General features: G+C 45.3%; 4 protein-coding genes and 1 pseudogene across 4 annotated transcripts; 2 read left to right on the top strand and 3 right to left on the bottom strand.

Moving 5' to 3' along the window:
• Nucleotides 1-1,428: 1,428 nt before the first annotated feature.
• LOC121167355 lies at nt 1,429-24,657 on the bottom strand. The gene is made up of 7 exons (XM_040996806.1): nt 24,333-24,657; nt 18,927-18,943; nt 18,382-18,506; nt 17,474-17,872; nt 17,308-17,329; nt 15,961-16,311; nt 1,429-1,773 (listed from the first exon to the last, which is right to left on the bottom strand). Exons 1-7 carry the CDS (start codon nt 24,631-24,633, stop codon nt 1,444-1,446), a joined length of 1,545 nt encoding a protein of 514 aa, XP_040852740.1. The 5' UTR covers nt 24,634-24,657; the 3' UTR covers nt 1,429-1,443.
• Nucleotides 5,186-5,679, bottom strand: LOC121167360 (histone H3.1). Its single transcript, XM_040996812.1, has one exon. It carries the CDS (start codon nt 5,659-5,661, stop codon nt 5,251-5,253), a length of 411 nt encoding a protein of 136 aa, XP_040852746.1. The 5' UTR covers nt 5,662-5,679; the 3' UTR covers nt 5,186-5,250.
• On the top strand, nt 6,544-6,940 carry LOC121167362 (annotated as a pseudogene).
• On the bottom strand, nt 17,405-17,920 carry LOC121167361 (histone H2A type 1). The gene has a single exon (XM_040996813.1). It carries the CDS (start codon nt 17,860-17,862, stop codon nt 17,470-17,472), a length of 393 nt encoding a protein of 130 aa, XP_040852747.1. The 5' UTR covers nt 17,863-17,920; the 3' UTR covers nt 17,405-17,469.
• Nucleotides 18,221-18,640, top strand: LOC121167363 (histone H2B type 2-E). Its single transcript, XM_040996814.1, has one exon. It carries the CDS (start codon nt 18,259-18,261, stop codon nt 18,637-18,639), a length of 381 nt encoding a protein of 126 aa, XP_040852748.1. The 5' UTR covers nt 18,221-18,258; the 3' UTR covers nt 18,640.
• Nucleotides 24,658-25,157: the final 500 nt, after the last annotated feature.

Genomic DNA, 25,157 nt, shown 5'->3' with positions numbered 1-25,157 from the left:
TGTGATGATTATCGTTTGTGTGGAGAACAATGGACAATAAAATATGTGCATAATGATTTTTGGTTATGTTTTTAGAATGTGTATCCATCTACCCAAAGCCACAGGTTCTAGGCAGCCTGATTCCTATGAAAACTACTTTGTAACCTTGTGCTAGTTTTCCATGAAGACTAAAAGCTTTGAGACAGTGGCAAGCACAGCATCCTGCTTGGCTTCACCATGGCTCACATACCATGCCTAATTGTCAGTCTTGGATTTCCCAGCAACCAGCCCCAAGTGTAAAAATCATCTGTTGATTAGACTGGAAAGCCTCAGCCTAACAAAGGCTAAAATATACCCCCAACACACTGATGCTCTGGTGTCAGGCCTTCCTTCCTTGTTCCATTACCAGAATTCCCATGTTCCTCAAAAATTCCCATTTGGCTTAGCCCCTCTTACACATACGAGGTAATATCAACTAACTTGGAGTGTTGCCAAATCATCAACATAATTGAAGGCAGAAAACTGAGGAACCCACCCTAAGGCTGATCCTGATTCTGTGCTTCTCCATGGAAGCCATGGCCCTCTAAGCATCACTGGAACAAGACTAGAACGAAGACCCCAACTGTTTTTCTTCCTCACGGGAATTTGCAGATATTGTGTGGTTCCATCAATGAAATGTTAGAAATGTATTCTAACATTTAATTTTTTGACAGTTACCATGTAACCCTATTGAGTTAACCAATGTTTATATATTTAAAACAAGAACTTTTCCAATTTATTTATAACTTCATTGCTAGAAACATGGAAGCTAACAAGTAGGCCTGTATACACTGGCATCTGATTCAGGAAACTAACTTCAGAACAAATCAATAAGTAAAAGAAAAGCCTGCATTTTCAAAGTACAGTGACTAGGGACTTACTAATTTCATGCAAGATTCTGAAGGTGGCAAGCATTAAGTCACTTTGTAAGATACAAATAATACATATTAAAGATACACTTTAAAAAGCTATCACACATAAGAGAAAGACTGGTATCCTTATTTTGCAAGAATGTTACATTACAACAGATAACCTTTCAAACAAACCCAAGCATCCATTATTTCCATTAAGTTTCAATGATATACAAATCAAATGCTTTCACCCATGTGTGAGTACAGGAGACCCATAATCAACACATTGGTGCTCAAACTTGCAGTTCAAAGACATAACAAAACTTCACCACCCTTCACATGTTGGTCCAAAACCCTACTTATAAATTTGGACATATGGCCAAGTCACTTAAATATCAAGTATAACCCAGTGCCTATAAAACTGTATTACATAATACAATGTCAATAATTAAAACTAAATAGAAAAAAACAAAAAAAAAGAAAAATCAAGCACAAATGCCAGCTCCTTTTAGAGAAAAGTTGGGGGCCCTGAAAAGGGCCTTTAATTTACTGCAGTGTATTAGGTCTGACTGCATTAACCGCCGAAGCCGTAGAGGGTGCGTCCCTGGCGCTTGAGCGCGTAGACCACGTCCATGGCGGTGACGGTCTTGCGCTTGGCGTGCTCGGTGTAGGTGACGGCGTCGCGGATGACGTTCTCCAGGAAGACCTTGAGCACGCCGCGGGTCTCCTCGTAGATGAGGCCCGAGATGCGCTTGACGCCGCCGCGGCGCGCCAGGCGGCGGATGGCGGGCTTGGTGATGCCCTGGATGTTGTCGCGCAGCACCTTGCGGTGGCGCTTGGCACCGCCTTTGCCAAGGCCTTTGCCTCCCTTGCCACGACCAGACATTTTGAAAACAATGAAGCACTAAAGGCAACCGGTAGCCAGGAATGCAAGAAGAGTCTGCTTATATAGCAATGCGGCGGACCTGTTTGAAAGCGCGAGAACAAGACAAGGCGGGGAAACCCTTTGAGTCCCCGCCCCCTAGTACTACCAGGAGGGAGGAGGGGGAAGAGGATGATATAGCAAAAGTCACAAGTGTGTAAGGAATCTATAAACAGAAGTGTAAGTACATTTTTTTTTTTTAGTATGTGGAGTCGACACATGTTCTATTAATCTCCCTAACAGAACTGAAACAATACCAAATGCAAACAAATTTGTAACCACAATTGCCAAGCAATACAGCTTAATAGGGTAAGCCAGGTTTGGGATTTGAAATCTGTAAGCATCTGTTCACTCATGTCTGAACGTATGTTGCTGATCTATGTTAGCACAATGATCTGCATAAACAGGGTATGAGAAACAAAGTGTTATAATACCAACAGGAATAAAACACAGAAGAAATTCGAAGCATTGTTTAAGCAATGCCTATATAGGCTTGGAGTTTCATTTGACAAAGTATGCATCATACTTCTAAGCAATGAAACATTGCAGACAAAAATTACAAGGACTCCTGCAGACAAAAATTACAAGGACTCCTGTATTACAATATGAAAAAACAGGATGGTGCAGTTATTGACTATATTTCCCTATATTAATCCCAGCACAGGACTTTATGCAAGTAACAGAAAAAATAATCATGTAGTTAGAGCTAGGTTTTTATATATAGACTTTTTGCAAAATGAGTTGCACAGAATTTCACAGATAAATAATGTCCTTAGAATACAATGCTCAAATTAATTTTTACCGCACACCCTCAATATTTCAAGCGCACAGTACTAAATATCATACACTTTTTGAAACAAGGTTAGCAATATGTTGACAAGATAATTTTGATGGGTGAAACCAACCAAACCTAATAGGCACACTTTACCACCAAAGCAGCTAAAACTACCCAAAAATATGTCATAAAAAATTGCAATCATTTGGGCTAACCATTGAATCTCAAGCAATACAAAGCAACAAATTCCTAAATAATTATCACAGTTTTCATTGATTTTTTTTTAACTTGTAATGCCAACGAGAAGATATGAAAATATGCAATAGAGTTCTATAAAGTTATAACTCAGTTACCTCAAACTGATATCTTGTAAAGCAAAGGTCAGAGAGCATCCCAAAATAAACAGTTATTGCGTATGGACTACTTTGACAGATATGGGATCCTGAAAGCGAACGGAAGAACAAACACACTGAACTTTATGCTTCTTAACAGGTGCTGCACAGTCCCTGTGAAAAATGGATCATCCGATACCAGAAGAAAATTAATAGTGTTACTATGTAATGGGAGTTAAAGCCAAAAAACTGTACAAAGCAATCTTTCTAGTGACTTTCTTTTCTAGTTACTTGTCTACTCAACTAACCCAAGACCCTTTGCAGTGCTTAGAATTTAGGCATATAATAGTTCCTCCACTTTTGCTTCCACAGTTCAAAATACCAAAAGCCAACCACAGCCAAAAAGAAAAAAAGGAAAGAAAAACAGCATTTTTGTCTGAACTTGCATTCCTTCAAGTTTTATGCTGCAAACTCACAGACATCAATCATGCCTTTCTCCGATATCCTCATGTTGTACTGTACCAGACATCAATATGTACAATATAGGATGAATTCTCACATTACTATGATTTTCCCTTTATTACTAACCATTGTTAACACCCTTGTATGCCAGAGTTAGAAATAAGTAGTATGCATGTATGCACAGCACAAAAACTGGTATATTTGAGTCGCCACTAAATTCATGCAGCATAAAGAAGTTCATAATCACCAGCTATTGTTGTGCCCAGATTTGAGATCCTCAGAAATCACCAGGAGTCTGAAGTAGATCCAAGGGTACAAGCATGGTTTATTCAAGATGGTTTATTCAAGTTCAGCACATCTGAACCGGGGTTCTTGTCTGAGAGCAGGTAACTGGCAGACCGACATCCCTTACTGGAGTGTGTGAACAGCACATTCACAGGGTTTTTACAGGAGCAGTCCTCAATAGCTTGCAAAGAGGCAATTCACAACGCCCTGCAAGGTAAGGAGAAATACCACATGTTCCCTACCCATCTCAGTGGGACAGCCATGCCTCCAGTAACTATGGTAAGCACCCACTTAATTACTTGGAGTCATCTGTGAGATAACCAGACTTAGGTGGGCCTTGATTCATAAGAATTGGGGCCCATCAGTGCTAAAGGCCACATAGGCCATTTGGCCTGCAAGCTCACACAGTTTCTTAGTAGCACTGATCCATGAGCAAATGGTTGGGATTTTCACACTAAGGTTCTTTTCCAGCACACTTCTAAGACCATTACACATATTTTCTAGGTTGTACAGCAATGCACCTTAAAGCCAGTGTTGTCTGGCTATGCATAGCAACTAGTTAGTTGTACATGCTACTGCATTGTAGTCTGGCCCTAACTAAACTATACTGGGTCAGGTTTGGAAATTCCTTCCATGCCTGTGACTTTGACATTCCATACAGGTGCCAGTTCCTATCCCTGCTGCTCTATTTTCAATCTAGCCTTCTACTTTCATGGTTGGAAAAAGCTGTGGTAGGACAAACAGGATCCATGGGGACAGTCAAGGAGTGAAAACAGCAGACAATGACTTTCCCTTCCAAATGTGCCACTAGAAAAACGTTTCCCTTTCAGGACCATCGGAAAGCGTGGTTATAATTGCCAACTTAAAAGCAAACCAGAACCATTTAAACCTGTCTCAAAATCCATAGCTTCAGCTGCAAGTAGGGTCACGTCAAGCAATCACAGCTGGAACAAGCAGAATATTGGCAACGAAAAAGGACATGAACACTTCCCCAGAAAACCGTTTCTTTGCCAAATGCATCTGGACTGCCATGCCGTGGCAATCATCCACTATGGATTATCAGATGCTGCTGTTTCTGAATGGCACAGCATTTGAAGAACATTTCCACTGCAGGATCTTTCGGAAGTCGATAAGTATACCCACAAGACCTTAGATGTCAATACTATCAGGCTTGACCCACCTTGTTGGATCAAACAGGTGCCTCGTAGGAAGTGAGAATTTTGACAGACATTTCATCAAAATTTCTAGTGACTCACAGGCCACTGTGACAGGGAGCAGTACAAAACACACACTGGCAAAACGGTGAGTTCAAGGCCAGCAAGGCCTTAAAACCACAGTAACATTTTAGCAAATGTTAGCCAAACTTCCAAGCAAAACATCCAAGAACCACCTTAGTCTGCAACCACTCAAAAACATAAGAGCCAAAATTATGGGGACAGGTAAAGGTAACAAACTTCCTAACTGCTAGATTGGACCTGATCGAAGAGAACCCACAAGATTGGACTGGATATTAAAGCTTAACACATTGACAGCTCCTTTTACAGAAAAGGTGATTGGCTCTGAAAAGAGCCTTTGGGTTGAAGGTGGGCCTCACAGAAGAACGAGTTAAGCCCGCTCCCCGCGGATGCGGCGCGCCAGCTGGATGTCCTTGGGCATGATGGTGACGCGCTTGGCGTGGATGGCGCACAGGTTGGTGTCCTCGAAGAGCCCCACCAGGTAGGCCTCGCAAGCCTCCTGCAGCGCCATGACGGCCGAGCTCTGGAAGCGCAGGTCCGTCTTGAAGTCCTGCGCGATCTCGCGCACCAGCCGCTGGAACGGCAGCTTGCGGATCAGCAGCTCCGTCGACTTCTGGTAGCGCCGGATCTCGCGCAGCGCCACCGTGCCGGGCCGGTAGCGGTGCGGCTTCTTGACGCCGCCCGTGGCCGGCGCGCTCTTGCGGGCCGCCTTGGTGGCCAGCTGCTTGCGCGGGGCCTTGCCGCCGGTCGACTTGCGGGCCGTCTGCTTCGTGCGAGCCATGGCTAACGGGTCAGAGCAATAACTGAGCCAACAGTGTTTCTCGCGCCATTTATAAAGGAGACTTCTTCCTGATTGGTCGGAATTCTCAAACTCCGCGCCTGGCAGTTTACTGACTGAGTAAGACCTTTGATTGGTTACTAGCATACTGTAGGGAATCTGCACCTATTGCAAAGGTACTCAGTTGTCCTGCTTAATCGTCGCCTTTTGTTATTTTGGTTTTCTTTTCGGTCACACAAGTCTGCAAAAGTGTGAAAACAACTCTGTAGGTCTTGGGTTGGTTCAAAAAGTCCACTTTTGTACACAATCGGTAAAATTAAATTTTGAAGAAAAGCCTTACAATTTACAATTTTAAATTTTAACTTTATTTACAATTTTTAATCTTGGGACATATCGCTTCTGCCTAGCTATGATTAAAATCACACCGCTGTTGAAATTTACCAAGTTCTTCAAAAATTGTGGCTTTAACAATACTGCTCAATTTGTCAAATCTACACAAAACAGCGGCAGTTTCGCAAGCAAGTTTTCCCTTACAGAAAATTTTCCCGGGATCCTTATTTCAAAAGCGGAACAACACATCGACACAAAAGTATTCATATTTGGTCGTCAGTCTTTTGTTCCTTGTTTAGAGGGGGGTGAAGGCTGGCCGGGAACATAAAGCATAAATTATTTAGTGTTTGGAAATAGAAACTGCCCACTAAGAGTGTATGATCGAGTACATAAAAGTAGCCAATCAAAAAGTAGGTTTGAATTCACTATTTGCGTCGAAGCATTTCATTGGACTATTTCGTCCAATGAGGTAATGACAACGATAAACCTCTATTTGCATACAAGCTATATAAATAACGCTCTATTTCGGAACGCTTCATTGTGTTGTCTTTGCAACGATGCCTGAGCCAGCCAAGTCCGCTCCTGCCCCGAAGAAGGGCTCCAAGAAGGCGGTGACCAAGGCGCAGAAGAAGGACGGCAAGAAGCGCAAGCGCAGCCGCAAGGAGAGCTACTCGGTGTACGTGTACAAGGTGCTGAAGCAGGTGCACCCGGACACGGGCATCTCGTCCAAGGCCATGGGCATCATGAACTCGTTCGTCAACGACATCTTCGAGCGCATCGCGGGCGAGGCGTCGCGCCTGGCGCACTACAACAAGCGCTCGACCATCACGTCCCGGGAGATCCAGACGGCCGTGCGCCTGCTGCTGCCCGGCGAGCTGGCCACCACGCCGTGTCCGAGGGCACCAAGGCCGTCACCAAGTACACCAGCTCCAAGTAGACGCGTGCTTGGGCACTCTTCACCCCAAAGGCTCTTTTCAGAGCCACCTACAAAGCTCATGAATGATCTGTAACACAAGTCGTGGTGTAAAATTTGCTGTCCTGAGGAAGATGAGTGAACGCTTGTGCAGGCTTTTTGTCTCCTGTACTATATGATATGAAGGTGAAAATTTGAACGAAGAGGTACTGTTTAGTAACTGTCCACATAGGGTATTATATACTTTATTACAGCTTCCGGCGCAGCTCATTATTAGTAGGCAATGGTACCTATGGTCAAATGATTCAGAGGATGTGTCTTGTTTGGGTCTAGTCAATGGGACTCAAAATTTAGGTTAAGGAATCACAAGTAATGGAGTAAAATTAAATGCCATCATGTCACTGCTTGCAAATTACCTTTTAATTTCTCTAAAAGGAGATTCCTGGAAATTGTAACTAAAAATAGGTGCCTTGAGCCCACAAAGAATACATGACATGAAGATAAACTGAACAGCCCCAGGTAAGGAAATAGCTTTTACAATTGATAATACGATAGCAGAACACTTGATGCCTAATGTAAATTAAATACCATTGTAACTGACACTGCTGTTCAGTGTACCTGTTAGCTCTGCACTTAAACCTGTTACAATGAAGTTGTATTACAGCGCTTTCAAAGACCCAAAGTCTTTGAATTACTGAGTAATTTTTACTGAGTAATTTTCCAGAGCCACTTCCATTCTCTTTGAAAGTTCTGTAATACATAATCATTGGCAGTTTCAACTGGAAATTTAACAGGTGCTCTAGTCTCCTTTGGCGGTTAAGTTTCAGTAGACTTCTCACATTTGTTCCCAAAGCAGTTTTTGCTATCCTCTTACCAATTCTTGCAAGTCTGCTTCCAAGTAGGTGCGTTTCCCTCAGATTCCTGGAAACCCAAATCTAGTTCAAAGGCTCTTTATCAGAGCCATTCAAAGCCTCCAGACAACAGCTTTAATACTGTGCTTTGGGTTATTTAAGAGAAACAAACAAAAAAACCCACGCTGAAGGGCATTTTCTACATAAACCGCTTTGTTTTGAGCTAAAAACTGTTTGAGATAAATGGATATGTGTTGTGCTTCAGGTATTCAGAAGCCAGAAAATTAGTATTAACCGGACTGTTTTCTTCATGGTTATAATTCTAGAGTGAGGCCGGGGCAGCAGGAATCCACAACATGAACAGTAAGACTGGACTAATCATTTAAGGCAAGACAAATTTGGGTGCTGAACAGGAAGACGGAGAGAAGTTAAAGTTCGTATTGACAGACTCAGTTTAGAGCAGAGACCACATGTAAATTGCACTCGATGTCAACTTGTGCGGAGTTCACATTGATTCAGCGTCTTCCCAATATAGACAGGTGGGTGTTCCAGCCATGAGTTGTCCCAGCATGGAACACCACCTGCCTAACTGCCGGGGTCTTCATTCCGCATCTTATGTCTTCCTTCTAATGTGCATTTTGGAGGCAACAAATGATGGTTCAGGTACCTGGACCCCTGCCTCGCAGTTTTGAGATAGGTGGAGCTCCTGGCCTCATGGTTAGGAATTCCAGGGATGTGAACTAGCAGATGGGAGACCTCTGTCTCTGCTTTTAAATACAGTGACATTGAATAAATACATGTATTTAAATGTAAATAGCATTCTAAGGATAGCTAGGATGATGTATTTTATGCCTTGATAAAGTTTTGAATGAGGCAAAGGGTCTTTTTTTTTTTTTCTTGATACCTCTATTGATGCATTATTAGCTACTCCCTGAAGTGAGACAACTTGAAAGGGGCACAAATAAATAAAAGTCGGTTATTTCTCTCACATAAAACCATGTATCTCAGGCCTGGGTTATAAACTCTGAAAATCTTATGGAAAGAACTCACTTTTAATGAGTGTTAACTTTTTCCTTTCTGTTTTTAACTATTAATTTATTATTTTATTGTAAAGGTAGAATTACAGAAAAGCAGAAGGGGCAGAGAAAAAGATCTTCCATACCCTGGTTCACTCCCTAAATGGCAACAATGGCTGTTACTGACCCAATTTAAATTTAGGAGTCAGGAGTTTCTTCCAGGTCTTCCACATGTGTACAGGGTCCCAAGGCCTTAGGCAATTCCCCACTGCTTTCCCAGGCCACAAGCAGGGAGCTGGGTGGGAAGTAGGGCAGCCAGGACACAGACCAGCAAACACATGGGATCCCAGGGTTGGAAGTGGAGGATTAGCCTTTGGAACCATTGCACCAGACCCCGTTTGTTTTCAAATATATGAAATGCATGAATATTCTAAATATAATGTGCAATTGAATGCTACAATAGAAAATCAGTACAAAACAAATAGGATGGATAAATCTCATCACTATTAAACCATTCACAGCACTAGCACTCTAGCATAACCAGTAATACCACAGCGTGCAGTACCACTACCCAATATATGGGTGCCAGTTTGAGTCCCACTTGCCTCACCTGGGACCCAGCTCCCAGCTAACACACTTGGGAAAGCAGCAGAGAATGGCTCAACTGCTTAGGCCTTTGCACACATGTGGGAGAACTAGAAGAAGCTCCTGGGTTGAGATTGGCTCCAGCCCTGGTTTTTTCAGCCTTTTGGGGAGTGAGCCAGAGGACTGTAAATCTCTCTCTGTCTCTCCCTCCCAGTTCCTCAGTAATTCAGCCTTGGTAAAATCCACTCACAAAATGGAGTCACTTTGGTTCAGGCAGACCTGCATAAGTTTGCTAACCTGCACTTTATTTCTTCTGTAAAAAAAACGTTTTGCCAGTTTCCTGCTTTTTGAGCCAGATCACAAGGAGTAACATGCCCTGCTAGCAACCCTCAGTTCCAGGAATCAATATTATATGATTTATTCACTCATTGTTCCCATGACTGCCTCCTATGGTTGCTATACCCATTGTCTATCCATTGTTCCCATGGCAACCACCCCTGGCTGTCCAACTCACCTGGTTCCCAAGGCTGTAAAATTCACTCACTCTGTGAAAACTCTCACGTTCAAGTACTCTGAAGGAAGAGAGCGCTGACCCCTGCCATGTGATCTGTTTACCTGCCTCCTCAATAAATTGTTGCTTAGCAGAGTTGTCTGGGCTGCAATTCTTGGGGAGAGACTCAAGTTGAATGCAATACCTTTCAAACAAATTAATGTTTTTTATAAATTAAATAATTCATAAGAAGTTGTTAATATTTTTAAGTAGGTAGGCAAAGAGATGTAGACAATGTTCAGAAGCAAGTATGAATCATAACTAGCCTATATATACATTCAGTAGAGATGTATAGCATGTTAAGACAGAAAAAGACAAAAACCAAGAACCGAATATTAGTGAGACACCTAATATTTATTTTTTAAAGATTTATTTATTTATGTATTTTGATGATTTTTACATAGTTGATTAGGATGATAAGGGTCAAGGGCTACAGAAAGGTGGATGAAACCATTCTTTTCACATTCTCTTTTTTTCCTTCCTGTAACTGGGGAAACAGGAGAGATAAGGGGAGAAGCTACACTCAGCCTCCCAAAGACCTCTGCACCCTGGGATGAGGGACAGCCACCCAACACCTCCCCTGGTTCCCAATGTGGAGCATGCTCCGAGGGTCGTACTCAAAATGCTGTGATAGCTCAACAGCTTTCAATTACTGCCAATCTCGCCACTCCAAGCAGGATGAATCCACTGGTTGATATAGTCAAACTCGATTTACCCAGATAATCACTGTCAACACTTGGCTGGGGTAGTTGATCAATTTGTTCTGTCCTCTATTATGGTACCAGGGAGACACCCAATATTTATGAAGCACTCAATATTTATGACGGTTTTATTATAACAGCCCAGGGCCCAGCGCTGTAGTCTAATGAGTAAAGCCCTCGCCTTGCATGCACTGGGATCCGACATACCACCAGTTCTGTTCTTGGCGGGCCCGCTTCCCACCCAGCTCCCTGCTTGTGGCCTGGGAAAGCAGTGGAACATGGCCCAAAGCCTTGGGACCCTGCACTTGCATGGGAGGCCTGAAGGGGATTTCCTGGCTCTTGGCTTCGAATCGGTGCATCTCCAGCCTTTGCGGCCGCTTGGGGAGTGAGTGAATCAACAGAAAGAAGATATTCTTCTCTGTCTCTCCTCCTCTCTGTACGTGTGACTTTGTAATTAAAATATTAATAAATCTAAAAAATTTTTAAACAGCCCAATGTTGACATGTACAGAGGCTACACTTCTGCACCGAAAACATTTATATATAGAAGGCATAGCCACTCAGAATATCCTGGGTGGCTGTGTAATTGTCCCTGACTCTGCAATAGATCAAGCATTACTTCCAAAATCTCTTGCAACTGCTAACCCCTTTGTCATCTGTAGAAGGATATTGTGACTCATGAAAGTCAGTGAACACAAGATTACAATTGATTGGATAACATTTTATGAGAATAGGTGGATGGATGCCATTTGTGTAACTGACTGGATACCCTTTGTATGAGAACAGCAGAATGAATACCTTTTGTATAACTAATTGGACATAATTCGCATGAGAACAGCTAAATGTGTACCATTGTATAACTAAATGGATACATTTGTGTGAGAACAGTTGAGTTGGCAACATGTGAATAAGAACATTTGGTGGAATATGCAAAAGAAAAATATAGAAACAGTTTATGGGTTTCGTTGATAAGCTCAATACTTCCTCCCTTATCCTATATGACCCTAAATATATAAAGTCTGAGGCCACTAATAAACTTCAGCTTTCAACCATCAGTAGGAGTCCACTTGAGTTATTATCAGCTCCAGGCACAAAGTCCATTGCTGCAGGACAGTGAGTGTCATCATCATCATCTCTAATACCCAAAACCACCTGCTGGCAAGGAAGCCATCCTGGGAGAGTACTGCAAGTGTGCAAAAGCAAGGATAGCGTAAGAGGTTATGCAGGCTAATAGGTAATTAGATCCATGTACTTGGTAGAATGTGAAAAGGGAGAATTTCGTTCAAACTGTACAAGATGTTTGTTTCTCCCCAAAGGCCGTGCTTAGTAAGACTGAGGTGCAATCCCACGCCAAGCTTTTAGTTTTATCATGGGAATAACAAGGAAGCAATGACCCAGCCTTTCTGAGTATTTAGTTTCTTATGAAAAAAAAAGTTCCTCGACACACCCATCAAGCTTTTTGTTTTAATCTGAGCTAAGGAAACAGAATCACAAACCTGACCCTCTGATGAGTTTCGCCCCACCTCTCATTGATTGTTACCTATTACTTGGGTCACCAAAACTGCGCTTAAGAGACACCACTTCAAACATTTCCTTGGGTCTTTCTCTCTTGAAAACTTCCCTCGTGACAGGCAGGAGGTCTCTGACTTAAGAAATCTGTTTGCTCATTGATTTGTCCATGTGGAAATTCTTTCAATGTGAGACAGATCAGAGGTTACCTAGTCCCTTGGGAAAAGTTCCCCATAACAGTATCACCTGTATAATCCAGGCTTGAGATCACATGTCACACAACATACTTCAGATATGATGTTAGCTTTGCCTTCTCTCTTTCCCATGCTTTGTTTTTTGTACTTAAAATTGATTCCCTGTGCCCGGCGCGGTGGCGCAGTGGTTAAGGTCCTCACCTTGCACGCCCGGGATCCCATATGGGCGCCGGTTCTAATCCTGGCAGCCCCGCTTCCCTTCCAGCTCCCTGCCTGTGGCCTGGGAAAGCAGTCGAGGACGGCCCAAAGCTTTGGGACCCTGCACCCGCGTGGGAGACCCAGAAGAGTCTCCTGGCTTCGGATCGGCATAGCATCAGCCGTTGCGCTCACTTGGGGAGTGAATCATCGGACGGAAGATCTTCCTCTCTGTCTCTCCTCTCTGTATATCCGCCTTTCCAATAAAAAATAATAATAAAAATAAATCTTAAAAAAAAATTGATTCCCTGAGTTTAAGGCGTGGGATCCAGAAAACACATTGGTCAGTGTGTTCTGTAGGTCTTTTATTGTCTTTTAAATTGGAATGTCAGACTGAGAGAGAAGCAAAGGGGAAGATCTTCCATCAGTTAATTTACTCCCCAAGTGGTCACAACAGCCAGAGCTGAACTGATCCAAAACTAGAAGCCAGGAGCTTCTTCCAAATTTCCCACACAAGTCCCATGGCCTTGGGCCATCCTCAACTGCTTTCCCAGGTCACAAACAGGGAGTTGGATGGGAGGTGGAGCTGCCGAAATTAGAACTGGCACCCATATATATGGGATCCTAGCACGTTCAGAGAGGACTTTTAGCAGCTAGGCCATGGTGCCGGGTCCAAGCTCTGCCATTCTTAACAAGCTCCTGACATCCTGTATTCTAAGACACTTACTCCAGTTCCAGCAAGCATGTTCACATTCCATCCTGCCAGAAGAAAGGGGCAAAGAACATCCCAGGATCTGTGGAGATTGAAGAAGCTCAGGAAATAGTACCTCAGATCTGTACCTTTGCACTTGAATCTGAAAACCCTTGCCGACAAGGGCTTTAGACTTTGACTATAATAAGCCAGCCGGAGACAGTCTCCAAAATGCAACTCAGCTGTCGGCTGTCACCACCCTAGGAATCTCCTGAACCAGAGGAGTTTACACTCATGTCACAGGCACTATATTACAAGCTGTCCAAGTATGAATTCTTAAGCCCTGGACCAGCTGGACAATTCCCAAGGAAGCTACCATTAGTACGTCTAGTTGGCACATCATTTCAAGAGGGAGAGAAATATGTGGCGCTGGCAGTTGTCAGGGTCCTTAAATTCAAATAAAACTATCGATGGCTAGGCAATCACCTGACATTTGTGGAAAATACATGCTCTAATTTTCCACATAGAAATGCGGCTTTTGTCCTAGAAGGGATTTCTGGTGTGCTAGAATTTGAATGCTGGCTTCTCGGCTATTCTGCCCCATCCTGCAAGGGAGACAGAAGGGTAGATGAAAGACGGATAGAGGAATTCAGCGAGCAAGCTTTGAGTGACAGCTAGAGGCAGATCCTTACGATCTCTGCCCCCCACCATCAAGTCGCCATTCCCACACACATTTTTCTCCTTGATCTAGTTTTTGATGTTCTTATATCTTGTTACCAGCATTTACTCCAAAGTAAGAACCCATGTTCTTCCCTTCCACAGACCCTGCATGGCCAGGTTTCCTTGCTTCTCTTGGAGGACACATAACCACTTAGTTCCTCTTTCTCTTTTCCATTCTGTGTGTGTTGTGAACACACAACCCAGCATCTGCCCCCACTGTCAACACTCAGAAAATATACACATAATAGATACATCTTAAAATCCATTAGTGTGAGGCAGGCACTTAAGAGCGAAGACATCAGCACATTGCGGAGCCTTGGCATGATTCAAGTGCAACATCTGAATGCAGTGGTTGCCTAGGAGGGTCATAGACACACAACTGTAATGGTCGAAGTACCTGCAAGGAGAGCAGACCTAGACTCCCAGCTTCAGATGTCCCAACCCCTGCTGCTGCTGGCACTGGGGGATTAGCCAGCAGGTGCAAGGTGTCTCTCTTCCTTTTGAATACGTCAAAAATTTTTCTATAAGTAGTACGATTACAACTTCTACACGGATATTTATGAGGGAGCTAAGATGAAGTGATCACAGGAAACATCTTTGGGCAATGGTATAACGTGAGAACTGAGTGATACAGTGGCTTTTCATTTTTTTTTTTTTTTCTTTTTACAAATCGTCGTATATCACAAAAGCAGGGAACTGAAAGAGAACTGCAACAGCCAGGATATGAACCAGCACTCATATGGGATCCTGGTGCATACAAAGCAAGAATTTGCCTCTGAGGCAACAAGACTAGGTCCATCACATAAGGTTTAGAAAAAAGAAAACGACCTGAGAGAAATGAAATGAAATTGCTAAAATTTATACAAATGAATCACCTGAGAACCTGGCACGATGGCTCAATTGGCTAAACCATCAGCTTGCAAGCGTGCGGATAACATAGGGGCATCAGTGCATGTAGAGTGCTGCACTTCCCACCCCAGCTCCCTGCTCATCACCTGGGAAAGCAGTAGAGAATGACCCAAGGCCTTGGGAGAGCTGGAACAAGCTCCTGGTTTCAGATCAACTAGCTGCTGTCAAAGTAACCATTTAGACAGTAAACCACTGTACGGAAGATCTATCCCTCCTACTACCTTTCCAATAAAAAATAGCTAAATCTTTAAAAGGAAAAAAAAAAAAACCTTGAATATCCAAGTCCCCATGTAAATGCAAAACAGCACACCTCAGGAAGGGGCTGGGAGATTGCTCAGAGGAGCAGCTTCCTTGCTGTCGTAGTGAGATATTCAAGTAGTCCAGAAATCAAGCACACTGAGACTTCCCTATGAACACAGACATTCAGAAAAGCCTGGTGGAGGCGTCTTTGCTGATGTGGGATCAGACAGCAGCTAGTCAGCCAAAATGGAAACACCTGCTTCCAAGCAAAAGTAGCATTGCCTGTGCTCAACCTCCACCCTAACTTAGCCACGTGGACCAAAAACGGTGCACGAAAGCTTCCCTTACTCTACTGGCACAATGAATTCACGGCTGTGAATCTAGCACAAGTGGCAGCAATAAAAACTGAAATATCCATCCATTCTTAGACAGCCGTTCAGTTAGCAGCTTCTTCATGGTTACCAGTTCACAGCGTAGCAATAACAAGACAAATAGCTAACGCACTGCAATTGAAAAACCACAATTACATTTAGCATGACAGACATCATGAGTGCATAGAAAAGAAAATCATTCTAAAAAAGCTGCCAGTTTTACTTTCTGGGCATGCTCAGCATCCTAAAAATGTTTTGAAGCAACCAAACAGGACAAGATATACCGCTTCTTAAGCCAAAAAATCATCCCAAATTAACCAACCAAAAATAATAAAGACATACAGTGACAAATGAGGAAATCTCTGAAGTCACAGCTGTTTTGAAGATGAAGTGGTGGCTCTGAAAAGAGCCTTTGGATTTTCACGGTGCGGTGCTCCAGGGAAGGACGACTTAAGCCCGCTCCCCGCGGATGCGGCGCGCCAGCTGGATGTCCTTGGGCATGATGGTGACGCGCTTGGCGTGGATGGCGCACAGGTTGGTGTCCTCGAAGAGCCCCACCAGGTAGGCCTCGCACGCCTCCTGCAGCGCCATGACGGCCGAGCTCTGGAAGCGCAGGTCCGTCTTGAAGTCCTGCGCGATCTCGCGCACCAGCCGCTGGAACGGCAGCTTGCGGATCAGCAGCTCCGTCGACTTCTGGTAGCGCCGGATCTCGCGCAGCGCCACCGTGCCGGGCCGGTAGCGGTGCGGCTTCTTGACGCCGCCCGTGGCCGGCGCGCTCTTGCGGGCCGCCTTGGTGGCCAGCTGCTTGCGCGGGGCCTTGCCGCCGGTCGACTTGCGGGCTGTCTGCTTCGTGCGAGCCATTTGGGAAGCCTGCAGCAGCTACAAGGAGAGACTGAGTGCGTTCCGCACCGTTCTCCCTTTAAATATACTGAGGGACATTCTTATTGGTCTCTCCACTTTAAAAACTCCCGCGGAGTAAGGCCAGTGGCTGCAGCGAGGATGACGTGGTGCTGACGCACTGGGCTCTCATTGGATTAATTCCTTCCGGCCCAGCGACAACTTTTTTGCCGCTCTTGTTCGTTTACTATGGTGATTGAACCGTAGCAGCCGTTAGAGAAGCATTTGATATTCAGTGCGAGTCTTCCGGGAATAGGCTTGGAACGCCTCGTGTCCCAGCTATTTTCCTGCGGATTTCTAGATTGCGGCAACTGCCACTCTAACACATCCCTGGGCTCCTGTCAAATGACAAAGGCCTTAGGAAATTCGGATCCGCCTAAAATAGCTCCGAACCCGACTTTTCCCAACAATTCTGGACTCCTGAAAGCCTCAACAGCCGTTCTCCTAGCTCGGTGACAACCTCCCGGACTCATGTTAGCTTAAACCTCTTTGTCTACCACAGTGAAAACAGAAGCTGTCCCCAGCAGCTATGTTAAAGTTTCAGGACCTGTGGGGCGAAAACGAAGGGTTTTACTGCTACTTTAGACAGGCGGGATTGTATGAACTGAACGAAAACATTTCTTGGTCCCGGCGCTGTGGCGCAGTGGTTAAGTCCTCGCCTTGCACATCCGGGATTCCATATGGGCGCCGGTTCTATCCCGGCAGCCCTGCCTCCCTTCCAGCTCCCTGCCTGTGGCCCGGGAAAGCAGTCGAGGAGGGCACAAAGCTTTGGGAACCTGCGCCCATGTGGGAGACCCGGAAGAGGCTCCTGGCTTCGGATCGGCATAGCATCGGCCGTTGCGCTTACTTGGGGAGTGAATCATCGGACGGAAGATCTTCCTGTCTCTCCTATCTGTATATCTGCCTTACCAATAAAATAAATATTTTAAAAAATCATTTCTTATGACGCCTTTGCCAGGGGTATGGCCTATTTGTTACCCACAAAAACTGGACACATATCCTAACCTCAAATGTACAACATGAAGTATAGCACTCTTTAGAAATGACACGGCTAACAGCTCATCTCTGAAAACGTGGATGGCTCTGAAAAGAGCCTTTGGTTTGAAAACAAAACAAAAAAACCTTTACAGATCTTAGACTTTACTTTCCCTTGGCCTTGTGGTGGCTCTCGGTCTTCTTGGGCAGCAGCACGGCCTGGATGTTGGGCAGAACACCACCCTGGGCAATAGTGACCTTGCCCAGCAGCTTGTTGAGCTCCTCGTCGTTGCGGATGGCCAGCTGCAGGTGGCGCGGGATGATGCGCGTCTTCTTGTTGTCGCGCGCCGCGTTGCCCGCCAGCTCCAGGATCTCAGCCGTCAGGTACTCGAGCACGGCAGCCAGGTACACGGGAGCGCCCGCGCCGACGCGCTCGGCGTAGTTGCCCTTGCGCAGCAGCCGGTGCACGCGGCCCACGGGGAACTGCAGCCCGGCCCGGGAGGACCGAGTCTTGGCCTTGGCGCGAGCCTTGCCGCCCTGCTTGCCGCGTCCAGACATGGCGATGGCTCTGAGGTTCAGTTAAACCCAAGATGCCCAGCACCCGGCAGCTGCACAGTTATACTCTGCTCTGGTTTCGTAAAGTAGCCTATGGCAGCGTCCGGATGCCACGTCCAGCCAATCACAACGCAGCTGTGAGAACAGGCTGCCTCTAGTTTGCATAGGACGTCTGCCGCCGTAGGGCGGTCCTGTCTGAGGCGAGGATACTGATAGAGCCAATGGGAGCTCAGCATCCCGTCGTAGCCTATCAGCAGGCAGCGAAGCCAGCAAGCCAATGAAAACCCAGACATCTACAATCCTCATTTGCATGTTCAGCGCAGAAATAGGCTGGTGGCGCACGGGCCTCCGCACTCTGACTTCTTCTCGTGGAGGACAGATTTGAGTCTTGCAGCCACGATGCCTGAGCCAGCCAAGTCCGCTCCTGCCCCGAAGAAGGGCTCCAAGAAGGCGGTGACCAAGGCGCAGAAGAAGGACGGCAAGAAGCGCAAGCGCAGCCGCAAGGAGAGCTACTCCATCTACGTGTACAAGGTGCTCAAGCAGGTGCACCCCGACACGGGCATCTCGTCCAAGGCCATGGGCATCATGAACTCGTTCGTCAACGACATCTTCGAGCGCATCGCGGGCGAGGCGTCGCGCCTGGCGCACTACAACAAGCGCTCGACCATCACGTCGCGGGAGATCCAGACGGCCGTGCGCCTGCTGCTGCCCGGCGAGCTGGCCAAGCACGCCGTGTCCGAGGGCACCAAGGCCGTCACCAAGTACACCAGCTCCAAGTAGACGCGTGCTTGGGCACAATTCACCCCAAAGGCTCTTTTCAGAGCCACCTACACAGCCTATGAAAGATCTGTGACATTGGTGTTTATGCATACTGATTATAGGTAACTAACTGGCCACAGTTACTCCTTTTTACTGCTTTGGGGAGATACAGCATTCTGTCCCCAACCTGGTTCTGGTTACAAAAACTCCCTTCAGTAACAATGTGCCAGTGTTACTATACTTGAATTTAACACAATTGCTATCTGGTGAGCCATAATGTTTTGGACTCTTGCTCCTCTGTACTGTACCTGCATTGCTAGATTACTAAATTTCGTTTTGCTTTTAGCACAGAAGGGTATCATTACAAGGAATTACTGTCTAGTCATCTTTGTCACTTTTTATCGTGCAATCCCTTACTACCTTCAGGATGGCCCCAGTATTTAGGTTTGAACTTATTTACACAAAAACACAACTGATGATGTGAAGGAGATTTCTAGTTTGTTTACTTTATCAGCTGTGATGTGCTTTTTCTTGGTTTTCTCATTGGTATTGTACGTGCCTCCGCAGCAGATGACAGCGTGCTTTAACTGACTCAATTTTGGATTGCTGCATATGCAGCAAATTCCCTATGCCTGCGATAATAAAGGCGTCATTTAATATCTTGTATATCGTTGTCGGATTCACTGTAGAAGTGGACATGGACTCTCGGCCAAAAAAAAAAAAAAAAGGTGGAGTCACAAGAAAATTTTAAAAACCTTTTTCCAGGTGTTAAAACTTACAAAAGCCTCTGCAAAACTCTTCCCAGAAAAACCACGGCTCCAGCTAACTGAAAACGCCAGAACACGCCACCTTGTTTTCGGCGTATCAGATTGGTAGCACTCGCATGCCTCATTTGCATGTGCGTCACAAGCTGGAGTTTGCCTCATTTGCATGAGCGGACCTGAATGAGAAGGACTTCAGATTTTTTATTATTCTTCTTGAAGTGTAAAAGCTGGGCCACATAGATAACTGGGTCCCCTTGAGCCAGTGTCCAGTCTTCTCTGCTTCTGAAAAGATTGCAACACTTGCACTTGCCTCCCCACTTTTTCATTTCTATACCATCTGAGGAAACATCCTTGACCCCATCCCAGGGTCAGCATAACAATGACTACTAGAAATACTGGGTTCAAAGATGAGTGGATAATAATGTATTCTTGTTTGTAGCACATAGATGATTATCTTACTGTGTTATACACATAATCACAAGACCCAAATCCCAGAAGAATCACAGGCAAAATATTCACCAGCACTTCTGTATTCATTTGGGTGAAATCATTAACTGCTTGGAAGGGAATCAGCTCCAGATATTCCCAGGAGTGTTGCCAAGAACAAAAATACTTTGTTCAACTCTTCCGGTCCTATGCTAAGGAAAAGGGATGATTTACTTAACTGATAACTGAGCCTTACCAGGGACTATGTGTACTAGGGTTTTTTGTGGGTTTTTTTTTTTTTTTTTATATGTAAAAATGAATAGGATAATGTTAAAATATAGCTCATGAATAAGGAAGCTAAAACATAAAAGGAACCAAGCATTAAAGGGCAAAAGGGCAAGAATTATTTGTGAACTACCTGGTGAGTCACATGAAGCTGAACATATGTTCCCCAAAAATTCAAATGGGATAGGCAAGCAAAATAGTATGTAATAGCATGGGCCAGAAAAATGCAAAGTCTTATCAAGACCAGAAAGACAAAAACATTCAGGGCCAGGGTTGCCTCTAGTGGGACAACTGGAGGATGAGCTTAGGTCAAAGCAGTTCTTGTTCATATCTATGATGATAGCTCATTTGCCATTGGACTCACATATGGTTCTCCTGTTATCTATCCTTCATAACTGACCCATGATTTAGAATATTTTTATTTGCTTATACTCAATTAAAAAACAATGCATAAATCTATTAATGAAAAAGTTACTTCACCTCCCTCACAAACATAACATCCATAAGCAATTAAATGGTGCTTGTATTAAAATTTTCATCACTCTTCACCTCCCAGAATTCTGTAAATATCCAGAAAAGACAGGTAGCGCTCTTTGCAAAATTGTTGCCAATATGCAAGACTTACTCATTTTGTATGGCTCCTTCGTGTATTATTTTCCTTTCCTGCCAGGAGAAGGAACCTCCCACATGCATTGAAATGCTTCATTTTTGTCAACGGTAAATTCATTTAGACTTATGCTACTTATTCATTAATCCATTCACTTGTTTAGATGAATTCAATATAAATAACTTAAAAACAAAATAGTCAGTGCAGCCATGGATTATGTAAAAGAATTAATCCGTAATCAGAACCAGAGGCAGGAAAAACATACTGCATGGGCCCTGTGCTCGTGTGTAACGCAGATTCTTTCACTAGCCCACAGGGCCTCCAAAACCAGCACCAAGCCACTGTCCAAGTACCAAAGACCAGTCCCGTTACTGCCACTAATACCCCCCTGTGACATTGTAGTTGATATTGCATTCTTGCATCACTTTTCATAGAATATGTTCTAACTGCAAGCTGACTGCCACCTCTCCAAGGACAAGTAGTGGGAATTTGCAGTGCTGAGCAGCCTGGCCACAAACAGACAGTCTCACTGAGGGGATAAAATTGCAATACAAACCTACAGGCGCTAAGCAAGGACTACCTATGGAGATGTGGAAGCTGAATGTTTTACATGGAAAGAACCAGATAGACCATCCCCTTGGAGACTCAGAAAAAAATTTCAAAGAGTTTGTACAGCTGGGTTGGGAAGAATAAAAGGCTGCAAAGTGAAAGTGACCAGATCAAGAAAGCAGGACCTTGTAAGCCACTCAAAGGACTTGGGCCTTTTACTCTGGGAGATGTCAGAGCACTGTTCCATCTGCTTGGCCCCTGACTGCATCCCATTCACCTGCTGTGTAAAAAGCAAGCCAGGCAGAAGCAGGTGGGAGAGGAGGATGCTGAGCAGGACAGCAGTGGGGAAGACTGCGTTCTGACATTGGTGCTAACAGGACTCACTAATAGGTAGAGGGTGAAAGTTGAGGGGTGGGATGGAAAAAAAAAATGACTCCAAAGGGAAGAGTAAAATCACCAGTCACCATTTTCAAGAAGAGAAACTGGTTTTGTGAGAAGTGATGGCAGAAATTCTGTGTGAGACCTGTTTAAGTCAGAAGTGAAAGTAATTCAGACCCTCAAGCAGAGACTTGCGCCAAGGAGCAGCGCCTCTGACTCTGCAGTTCAAAGCCTGTGGTTTAGGTTTCCACACAACTACAGTATCTCCACAGCTATAAGAAAACATGAGTTTAACAGTATCACCTGTTCATGTTCAAGTCTACCTTCTCAGATCTGGAGCTAGTAAGGTGCACAGAAAGACCAAACTGTTACAAGATTCATCAGCTGAGGTGCCTGAGAACTTTCTGGAATTGCATTAAAATATGTGGAAGAGTGAGTGATTGTCAGGAAGGCTCAAACTTCAACAAAAATCAATTATCTGACTAAGAATTCCAATGTCATGACCCATTTGCTTAGTAAGGACATTTTTGCACAATTCTGAATTAGGAATAATACCCGTTCTGATTCTAAGGATTATAGACGAAATGAATGACTAGAAAAAGCACTGCTAAACCAACAGCCATCAATTCACATGCCACATTTCTTATTCCCCTGACCTAGCATCCAGTCGGCACACTGCCTCTCTTCATTATCAGCCTTCCTTTCTAAGATATCTCACCTGATAGTGTTGTTAGTCTCCTGACAGTTTTACTCTGACAATTGGTAACATTGTTAAGATCCCAGACCTGTTCCCTGATACAGTTTCCTACATCCAACTGACTAGCCCTTAAACATGTTAGAGACATCTCAAACTCCCTGGTACCCAAGGCTTGCTCCTTATTAGCTCCGGACCTTGCTCCTTCCCTGTTCCTCCCACACTTTAGCAATTGGTATGTACGTGGGTTCCATGTCATCCAAATCATTCGTGAATATTCTCCATTTCCTACCCTTACTAGCTCAGAAAACCATCAACTCTTCTTTGAAAATACACACAAAATCCACAGGCTAAATTAACACAAGGATCAATAGCTCTCAGATCTCTGGCCTCCTAAATGGTTTCGCTGCTCCTGCTGTCCATGCTCCATCATTCAGAGAAGAAGGATGTTTTCAAATTTACATCAGCTCTGGTCAGGCTTCTGCTCTGAACCCTTCGGTCATTCCCACCCACTCAAAGCTAAACCCATGTCCATATTCTGGCTGCAAGGCCTCAGAACAACCTACACCTGTCCTTGAACCCCAATCTCCAGGTCTTTCCTATTTGGTCTTCCGTTTGGACTATTCCTCCAGATCTTTCCCAACCGTCACTTCATCAATAAAGCTTTCCATGGTCCTATCATCTCCTCTTCCCCCTTTCCACCTTCACCTTAAAGCCTACTCCTGCTTGTCGGGGGACCTTAAAGAGCTCACGCCACCTAACACAGATATTACTTATTTACAATTACTCCACGCTCCGTTTATACACTGATATAAAAATATTGCCCTGTTTAATTTCATTCATTGCTGTTGTTACCGAAGATTCAGGTCCTTGTCAACAATGTCCAGTAAGAACAACCAGTACAAGATTAGAGGATACAGACTTAAATCAGTAGATGAGGCACCAGGCAGCCAGTGTTCTTCCGAATGAGCGTGGCTCGGGGGTTTTTACAAGCTACAAAGGCGCTGAGTTCTCGCCTGTAATGAGAAGTGGAGAGCATTGTTTCCAGGGTCGCCGCCCTGACGCCAATTTGTCTCAAGTCTTGGCAATGCATCCCACTTCTGCCATTAAGACATATGGCTGTTCGTTTGAGCCCGCGAAGGATAACAGATGTACGGGATACCGGTGCCCCCGCGCGGCAGCCTGCAACAGAACCCGTCTTCTGTCTGGAATAGCATGAGGAAGAAAACGAGGGTGATCCTCCATGCTTAACGAGGCGCTGTTCTACCGAAACAGCAAGCTGCCAAGCACAGTTCGTCTGGATTTGTACTGAGAAATCCCTAATTATCTCTAACTTGGCACTAAGTTAACACGAAAGTTTGAAGTGGCTTATCTGTACTGTGCACCTGGTTAAAACCACGGTCTTCAGACACCTGCGCAGTCTAGTTTTTGCAGAATGAGTACAAATTGATGCTACCATGGCGTTAAATGCGGATTACATACCTAATTCAATAATCACCGCTTAAACAACAGCTGCCTTCTAATAGCCTGAAATAACCTGACTCCCTGCTATTTCCGTAACAAAGTACATAATAACTGACACGGTATAGAAACCAGATTGCGACGCGCGTGCTGTTCCCTCCCCGAGCACCCAGATACTGAGCTATGGCGGCGGGAACCAACCAGCTCCTACCGTCCCTCATACCGCTTTGTTCCCTGTTCCCGCCATTTTGAGGGCTGCAATATTGCGGAACCGTCTCACATGTCAGGCTGCTTACCAAAAATTTAACAGGAAAACGGGGAAAATCATCCTGCAGTTACGACAGTAAAGCATACATCGCAGGAATGCGACACAAATCAGTTTCACGAAAAGCTTAAAACCCAACCAAAAAAAAAAAACCACAACTGCCGCAAAAACGCCATTGCCGCAAAAACGAAAAAACGTGTTAGCTCTTTTTCATGAAAACGTGGGCGGCCCTGAAAAGGGCCTTTGGTTGAGAGTTCGGGGTTGCAGGAGCAGCTCAGCCGCCGAAGCCGTAGAGGGTGCGTCCCTGGCGCTTGAGCGCGTAGACCACGTCCATGGCGGTGACGGTCTTGCGCTTGGCGTGCTCGGTGTAGGTGACGGCGTCGCGGATGACGTTCTCCAGGAAGACCTTGAGCACGCCGCGGGTCTCCTCGTAGATGAGGCCCGAGATGCGCTTGACGCCGCCGCGGCGCGCCAGGCGGCGGATGGCGGGCTTGGTGATGCCCTGGATGTTGTCGCGCAGCACCTTGCGGTGGCGCTTGGCGCCGCCTTTGCCAAGGCCCTTGCCTCCCTTGCCGCGACCAGACATGCTTGCTACTACCGAGTGCAAACAGCAAGTAGCTAACGAACACAGAACATCCCTTTATATGCCGGGATTGCGGACCTGATTGAGAACAGGCTGCGTGCACTGGCTCCGCCCTTCTGGCTGCAGTTCCCGCCCCTCGCGCCAGCGCGATGACGTCACAATGCGCTGATTTGGCGCGCTCTCAATGGATTGGGCTGCGGCCTAAACTGCTCTTTTCCCACCTGAGAGTGTTTTAGGGCGTCCTGACAGGGTCGGAAGGTTCACGGTTTTTAGCGATTGTCATTTACCGTCTGGGACGTTTGCGGCAGACGGCACGGGAACCCCGGCTCCCACGCCCGGAAGCAGCGGCCTCGCTGCCGCGCTCGGTCCCGGACGTGGCGGCTCCGGCAGATGGGAGCTCCGCAGAGGAGTTGCAAACTCCAGGTCTTTCACCCAGCAGCCTTACATGAAGGACTTTGCGAACACAGATAACTGTTGTGATTTCACCCCCTACTGATGATCGGGACGCGTTCCTATCTCCACTTCCG

This window comes from Ochotona curzoniae, unplaced genomic scaffold (genome assembly GCF_017591425.1).
Source record: "Ochotona curzoniae isolate NIBS_2020 unplaced genomic scaffold, NIBS_Ocur_1.0 patch361, whole genome shotgun sequence".
Lineage (NCBI taxonomy): Eukaryota > Metazoa > Chordata > Mammalia > Lagomorpha > Ochotonidae > Ochotona > Ochotona curzoniae.
The sequence above is the reverse complement of the archived record's forward strand: the minus strand, read 5'-3'. Positions and strand labels throughout refer to the sequence as shown.